This window comes from Sminthopsis crassicaudata, chromosome 3 (genome assembly GCF_048593235.1).
Source record: "Sminthopsis crassicaudata isolate SCR6 chromosome 3, ASM4859323v1, whole genome shotgun sequence".
NCBI classification, from domain to species: Eukaryota; Metazoa; Chordata; class Mammalia; order Dasyuromorphia; family Dasyuridae; genus Sminthopsis; species Sminthopsis crassicaudata.
The window spans coordinates 587745079-587753660 of NC_133619.1; the positions used below are offsets into that span (position 1 = coordinate 587745079).

Consider the following 8582-nt stretch of genomic DNA (forward strand, 5'->3'; position numbering starts at 1 on the left):
GGAACTATGCCCAAAGGGCTATGAAACTGTGCTACTCTATGACCTACTCTAGATCTGTATTTCAAAGAGATCACAAACAAGGAAAAAGGACCCACGTGTACAAAAATATTTATAGCAGCTCTTTTGTGGTGGCAAAAAACTGAAAATTGAAGGCATGCCCATTAATGGAGGAATGACTGAACAAGTTGTAGTATATGAATATAATCGCATTTTATTGTTCTATATGCAAGGGTAAGCAGGCTGATTTGAGAAAAGCCTGGAAAGACTTATGTGAACTGACGCTGAGTGAAGTGAGCAGAACCTTTGAACATAGTAGCAGCAACATTGTGTGATGATCAGCTATGATAGACGCAGCTCTCCTCAGCAATGCAATGATCTAAGATAATTCAAAAAGACTCATAATAGAAAATGCCATTCACATTTAGAAAAAGAACCACAGAGTCTGAATGCAGATCAAAACATACTATTTTTACCTTTTTTGGCTTTTGTTTTTTCTCTTGATTTTTCCTTTTTGTTCTGGTTCTTCTCTCATAATATGACTCATGTGGAAATATGCTTAATATGATTGTACATGTATAGCCTAGATCAGATTGCTTGCTGTCTTGGGGAGGGGGGAGAGAAGGAAAGGAGGGAGACAAAACTGAAGCTCAAAATCTTACAAAGATAAATGTTAAAAATTATCTTTACATGTAACTGGGAGGGGAATGAATCCAATTAAGAAATAAAACAGGTCAATCCTGGCTCAGCCTCTCGATAAATGTATGGGCCTGGGCAAGTTACCAAAACCTCAGTTTCCTCATTTTGTAAAATTGATATAATAGCAGCACTTATCTCATAGGGTTGTTGAAAGGAAATGAGATTAATACATGTAAATCATTTTGCAAACCTTAAAACTGCCATATAACTGCTAAGTAGTATTATTAAAATGGAGATAATAATATGTTACTTACTTCATAGGGTTGTTATGAGAAAGATGTTTTGTAAACCTTAAAATGCTATAGAGATGGGAGCAATTATTAATGAAATGTGAATTAGTAAGACTGCCAGGGGGTGAACAGTAGGGAGAAGTTCCCACACTTGCAGAGCAGACAGCCATCTGAGCTCTGCCCTGGTCTCCACTCACCTTGATGAAGTTACCTGGCAGCGAACTTGAAGCTGAGGCACATTGTAGGATGAAATCAGGACAGAAGGTCGCTTGGACAACTGGTACTGGCCCTTCTGGTGTCCCATGTTACCGTCACCATTTTACACCCTGAGCGCTGAAACTGGATATCACTTATATAAACATGCTGAAAGGTTTGGGTGGGAGCTGGAGGTCCAGTCATGTGATGGAGGCCCAGAGGGCTGGATCCAGGCCCAAACAACCCAAGTTCAAGTCTAGCTTGAGACGCTTCCCAACCATGAGATCGTGGGAAAGTCACCACTTCTATTTCCTTCAATTTCCTCAGCTATAAAATGGAGATAATAATAGCACTTAATTCTCAGAGATGTTAGAAAGATCAAATGAGATATTTGTAAAAAGAAAAAAAAAAAAAAAGACACTTAACACAGTAAATAGTACATAGGCCTCTAATAAGTGCTTATTTCCTCTCCACCTACATCCCCAAACTGGTCCTGCCCTACATGGCATAAGTACATGATGGGAATCCTACTAAATACTCCAAAATCTCTAATAATCGCAGCCACATCTATCCCGACCAGTGAAATAAAAACATCAACACTTTGGGCTAAAATGTTTACTTCTCAGAACCCCAAATCATAGGCACTGTTCTCCTGGACTCCATCTTGCACTGGTATCCAAGCCAGGGTGGTAAATGAGGAGAAAATGCTGTAAGTCCTCTTCTGAGTGAATCCTGGACACCCCCCCCAACCTTCACCTTAGCCCTAGGAGAGCTGGCCTGGGTGGCCCGAGTATCCCCTAGGAGGAGGAACAAGAGGCTGCTGGGACGCTGGCTCCTCTGGACCCTGGGCAGCAGCTCAGCCCCCGGCAGTCCTGGCGGAAACGGCGTAGGGAAAAGCAGTAGACAAGGGGGTCCAGGCAGCTGTTGAGACTGAGCAGGGCCAGACTGAGGGTGTGCAGGACGTCCAGGGTGGAAGGCTCCAGACACTCACTGTCTCCACGGTCCCCGTCATTCCCCTCCTGCCTGGCCACCCACGGGGCTAGGATGAGGTGATAGGGCGCCAGGCAGACCGCAAACACCAACAACAGCCCGAGGACCATGGTCCGGGCCATGCGTCGGTGGGAACCAGTGGCTGAAGGGCCCAGGGACGCCCTTCTCGATGTGGAAGGCCCCACCAGCACCCGAGCCAAGGATATATAGGCGCCAAGGACCAGGAGGAAGGCGGCGAGGAAGAAGCCCACGGTGACGTAGGCCATGTCTTGCCTGGCCCAGCCGTGCTCGAAGCAGCGGGTAGTGCCTCCCGGGCCAGGGCGAAGGGCCCGGGCAGAGACCAGGGATGGAGCGGCACAGGCCAAACAGAGCACCCAGGTGGCAGCACAGGCAGCCTGGGCCACTCGAAGCTGGTTGAGGGGCAGGCGAGTGCCAAACCCAGGCTTGGGCCCCTGCACGGTGCAATAGCGACTGACGCTGATGAGGACCATGAAGGAGATGGCAGCGTAAGTGGCGGCGTAGTACGTGGCTCCAGCGCCGTGGCAGAGGGAGGCGGGAAAGGGCCAGTGGGCCCGGCTCAGGTAGTAGGTGAGCCAGAAGGGCAGCGTGAGCGTGAAGAGGATGTCGGCCACAGCCAGATTGAGCAGGTAGAGGCGCAGAGCTTGCCCCAGCCTCCCCCCACCTCTCCCGAAGATGGCCAAGGCAGCCAGATTGGCAGGCAGGCCGAGACACAGGGCGACCGCGTAGGCGGCTGGCACCACGATGAAGCGGGCGGGATCATCCCATGGGCCACATCCTCGAACGCCTGCACCTGCTTCTGTGTGGTTCATTGGATCCCAGGGAGAGGTGGGTGGGCTGTGGGAAGAAGGAAGGGTGAGCTCCATGAAGGGCAGGTGGAGGGAAAGCAAACAGAGACAGAGGGAGGGGTCTTCTCTTTGTCCCCTCCTCCTCCCTCCTCCCAAGGAACCAGCCTTTTTACACCAACTAGCCACCTCTTTTGTGCTCCCCAAACTCTGCAGTCATTTCTCCTTCCCCTCCACCCCCACCACAGACAGCTCTTCCTGGAAACTACCTCTGAATCCGAGGTCAAAAGGAGATATAGATATGTAGATATATAAATATACATCTAGAGAGAGAGATAGAGAAACAGAGAGAGAGAGAGAGAGAGAGAGAGAGAGAGAGAGAGAGAGAGAGAGAGAGAGAGAGAGAGAGAGAGAGAGAGAGAAAGACACAGAGAGAGGCACAGAGAGAAAGAGACAGACAGAGACAGAAAGACAGAGAGAGAGACAGAGACAGACAGAGACACAGAGAGAGGCACAGAGAGAAAGAAGAGACAGAGACAGAAAGACAGAAAGAGACAGACAGAGACAGAGAGAAAGAAAAAGAGACACAGAGAGAGGCACAGAGAGAAAGAAGAGACAGAGACAGAAAGACAGAGAGAGACAGACACAGACACAGACACAGAGAGACACAGAGAGAGGCACAAGAGAAAGAAGAGACAGAAACAGAAAGACAGAGAGAAAGAGACAAAGACAGAGAGAAAGAAAAAGAGACACAGAGAGAGGCACAAAGAGAAAGAAGAGATAGAGAGAGACAGACAGAAACAGGGAGAGAAAGAGAGAGAGACACAGAAAGAGGCACAGAGAGAAAGAAGAGACAGAGAGAGACAGAGACAGAGAAAAAGAGACAGACGGAGACAGAGAGAGAAAAAGACAGACACAGAGAGAGGCACAGAGAGAAAGAAGGGACAGAGAGAGAGACAGAGACAGAGACAGAGAGAGACAGAGACAGAGACAGAGAGAGACAGAGACAGAGACAAACAGAGAGAGACAGACAGAGACAGACAGAGAGACAGACAGAGACAGACAGAGAGAGAGAGACAGAGACAGAGACAGAGACAGAGACAGACAGAGACAGAGAGAAAAAAGAGAGAGACAGACAGACAGACACAGAGAGAGGCACAGAGAGAAAAAAGAGACAGAGAGAGAGAAAGAGAGAGAGACAGAAACAGAGAGAGAGAAAGACAGACACAGAGAGGCACAGAGAGAAAGAAGAGACAGAGACAAACAGAAAGACAGAGACAGAAACAGAGAGAGATAAAGACAGAGAAACAGAGAGAGAAAATTCCTTATCAATGGTCAAAAGACAGCAAAAGTAGAGACTGGAAAACTGAGGGTCCAAGTACCAGAATGAACACTGAATCAGTGGGACCTCCTTATACCAGCAAGGGTTGTCAAGGGGGTTCAGTCCTGAGTCTCAAGTTTGGCATAGAGGGAGTAGGCTAATTCAAGGGTGATGGGCCTTCCCCACCCCACTGGACCTCACCCCAAGGGGAGCTGACTCCTAATTCTAGTCTGTATCTTTCTTCCATATCACATACCCATATGGCATCATATCAGCACATGTATGCTGAGATGTGTTCACAATATAATACACATTGACACACACATAAATACACATAGACATCCATGTAAATACATATTTCTACACACAGAGAGACCCAGAAAGATGTTATCCACATACCTGTTCACAACTTTGAGGCAATATAGAAATATACAGACATCCATTCTGAGATACATATACACAGGATATATAATATACACATCAAGTAAGATGTGTGAGGAAGAGTTAGCAAGTATGGAAATAAAATCTTCTATAGAAAGGTCAGAGAAGTCCCATAAATGAATTTTCTGATCTTGGAAAAGGAAAAGAAGGTATCTCAGAGGGTGCCGAGATGAAGGCCCTTTTGAGTCTTTGATTCAATTCGGAATGATTCAATTCAACTCAATTCAATTAAGCACCTACTATGTGCTAGGCACTGGGGATACAAAGTCCCTGCCCTAAAGCTCATAGGGATAAACCAGAAAGGGACCTCAGAAATCCAGTTCTCTCATTTTACAGGTGAGGAAATTGAGGTCCAAGGGCTTGCCCAAGGTTACACAAAAAGTAAATGGAAGAAGCATAATTCAAAGCCCCTGATTCTGAATCTGTTCTTCACCTTGCTCAATGATGCCTTCTCAAGTAGTTTGCTTTCTACTGGACTTCCCAGACTTCCTGGAAAGGTTAAAAAGCAACTATTAAGCTCTTACTGTTTGCCAGACACTGTGCCAAACATTGGGGATCCTTTTCCTCTTTATCTCCACCTCCTATTTTTCCTTCAAGCCACAGTTAAAATTCCACTTTCTATGAGAAAACTTTTCCAATTCCATTTAATACTAGTGCCATCCCCTTTGTCAATTCCTTCCAATTTATCCTGTATATAGCTCATTTATATATAGTTGTTTGTATGCTGTCTTCCCCCACACACACCCCGGAGAATGTGAGTTCCTTGAGAACAGGCACTGTCTTTTCCCTTTCTTGATATCCTTTTCAGTGCTAGATCCAATACCCAGCACATAGTAGGCATTTAATAATGACAATAAGGTAACATTTATATTAAACTCACTATGTGTCAGGCACTGTGCTAAGTGCTTTATAATTAAGAAAAACAATAATAAACATTTTTATAAAGACCTATTATGTACTAAGCACTTTGCAATTAACTAACATTTATATAACACCTACTATGTGCTAAGCACTTTACAATTATTAATAATAGGTACCATTTATATAATACCTACTATACTTTACAATAACTAACATTTATATAACACAATGTGCTAAGCACTTTAAAATTAATAATAATAGCTAATATTTATATAATATCTATTATACTTTATAATAACTAACATTTATATAATACCTACTATGTACTAAGCATTTTACAATGAATAACAACATATAATACCTACTATACTTCACAATTAATAACGAACATACATATAACACCTACTATGTGCTAAACATTTTACAATGAATAGTTAACATATATCTACTATACTTTACAATTAATAATTAACATTTACATAATACTACTATGTGCTAAGCACTTTATAATTAATAGCTAACATTTATATAATACCTATGTGCTAAGCACTTTATAATTAATAATAGCTAACATTTATAGGATACCTACTGTGTGCTAACCACTTTATAATTAATAATAACTCACATTTATATGATACCTACTGTGTGCTAAGTACTTTATAATTAATAATAGCTAACATTTATATGATACCTACTATATGCTAAGCACTTTATTATTAATTATAGCTAACATTTATATGATACCTACTGTGTGCTAAGCATGTTATAATTAATAATAGCTAACATTTATATGATACCTACTGTGTGCTAAGCACTTTATAATTAATAATAGCTAACATTTATATGATACCTACTGTGTGCTAAGCACTTTATAATTAATAATAGCTAACATTTATATGATATCTACTATATGCTAAGCACTTTATTATTATTTATAGCTAACAATTATATGATACCTACTGTGTGCTAAGCATTTTATAATTAATAATAGCTAACATTTATATGACACCTACTGTGTGCTAAGCACTTTATAATTAATAATAGCTAACATTTATATAACACCTCCTATGTGCTAAGCACTTTACAATTATCTCATTTGATCCTCACCCTAACCCTGGGAGACAGATGCTATCATATCTCTATTTTACAGAAGAAAAAAGTGAGGAAGACAAGGGTTAAATAACTTGCCCAAGACTGCATGGCTAGTAAATATCTGAGGCGTAATTTGAATTCAGATCTTGCAAGCCATCCACTACACAATCTGTTTATTGGGGATACAAAGAAAGGCAAAAACACAATTCCTACCTTTAAGAAGTTCATATTCTTATGTGGGAAACATGTAAATAACCATGTGCAGACATGCCATATACCCCAGCTTCTTAAACTGGAGTTTTGCCACTGAATAGAGGTGTTGTGCAATTATGATTGGTTGTCAGCTAATGTTTGATCTGTATACCTATTTTCTATACATATATACCCTGGACTACATAAAAATGTCTCAAAGGAAAAGGGACCATGAGTGGAAAAAGTTTGAGAAGCCCTGCTGTATACTAAACAGAATTATCAGGATCTCAAAAGGAAAGAAGCTGGCTTGGGAGGGAGAGGAGAGGGAGGAGAAAGGCCTCCTGCAGAGAGTAGAACCTGATCTGAGTCTTAAAGCAAGCCAGGGAAGTTAAAAGGCAGAAGTGAGGAGGCAGAGGATTCCAGGCATCAGGGCCAGAAATAGTCAGGTGTGAGGCAGAGGAGGCCAGGTGGGGTAGCCAGCTCATAGTGCACGGAGTGGAGAGGGACATATAAGAGAATGGGAAAGGTGGGAGACTGCCAAGCAGCAGGTGCATGAGGGTACACAATGTGTGAATTTGTGAATGTGCTGCACCTTTGGCTGTCCTCATGCATGTGCATACACATTTGTGCACGTGGCTTTTAGACTCAAACTCTCTCCCCCAGCGTTTTGTTTTGGCTTTTTGGTGGGGTTTTTTTTTTTTTTTTTTTTTTTTTTTTTTTGGCAATAAAAGGGTACCTTTTTTTTAATCATGTGCACGTGTGAGTGAAACCCAAAGGGCTCATGTACATGCATGTGAAGGCATCAATTCACATAAATCCACTTAGGAATGCACGTGGGACAGCCAGAGATACCTTCAGACATACCCACAAATTACGCAATTACAAAAGACAGCGTGGGACCTATCTTTGCTCAGAGGCCCTGACTGAAAGGCCGATATAACTGTCTCTGGCTCTTGCTCCAGAGTCCAGGGCTAGGAAAGGGCAGAAAGAAGACGGGAAAGTTCTCAACCCTGTCGTAGACCAGTGCTTCTTGGCACTCAAGGTCTCTCCCACTCCACCCCTCACACCAGCCCAGACCCACCCAAGGCCCTCTGGGTCATAATTTAGAGGGAGGGATATATAACTAGCGGATCATAACTGTTCCCGGTTACCGATTGGGGAGGAGGGACCCTGGCTAAGAGAGTGAGTCTTTATGTGATGGGAAAAGAACGGTCTGCTCGTGTCCCCTAGAACTTGGTCAGAGGGCCACTAGACAGAAGCCGACCGTTCCAAACCATGGATGCGAGGTGGTTGTTTTAGACTACTGCCAAGACTGAAATGACCCTCCCCAGGAACACAACCGCCTCTTCCCTTGGCCTTCGGCTCCCTCCCTTACCTGCGCTGAATCTGCTGCTCCACGAGCGATCCGTGTGGGTCTAGGAGGTTTTAAGGGGTCTGAGTCAGGAAGGGACTGCCCATTTGCTGTATTTCGCACAGGGGCTAATCTGTCGGCATAGTCCGGAAATGGGTACAACAGCTGGAGGGGGGAAGGGGTACACCTGTGTCCCTGGGGAGAAGGGGCTAGCGAGGAACATTCGATTGCTCAATCCAGGGGAAGGATCTGCAGGCGGGGGTCATAAAAAGGGGGGAAGGGAAGAGAAGAGAGGGCTCTTAGACCAGTGAGGAGGGGAACTAGGGGAAAACACTTCGGGGGAAGAGAATGCAAGGTAGGAGCTCTCCAACTGGGGTGGAGGGAGATAAGGAGGCCCGTAGGAAACTCCC

At 44.1% G+C, this 8582-nt stretch overlaps 1 protein-coding gene across 1 annotated transcript; it reads right to left on the minus strand.

Moving 5' to 3' along the window:
- Positions 1-1825: 1825 nt before the first annotated feature.
- LOC141559959 (platelet-activating factor receptor-like) lies at positions 1826-2941 on the minus strand. The gene has a single exon (XM_074297614.1). It carries the CDS (start codon positions 2939-2941, stop codon positions 1919-1921), a length of 1023 nt encoding a protein of 340 aa, XP_074153715.1. The 3' UTR covers positions 1826-1918.
- Positions 2942-8582: the final 5641 nt, after the last annotated feature.

Excerpts from the sequence above, each read along its gene's own strand:
- LOC141559959 (XM_074297614.1), bottom strand. The coding sequence starts at position 2,941 with ATGAACCACACAGAAGCAGGTGCAGGCGTTCGAGGATGTGGCCCATGG.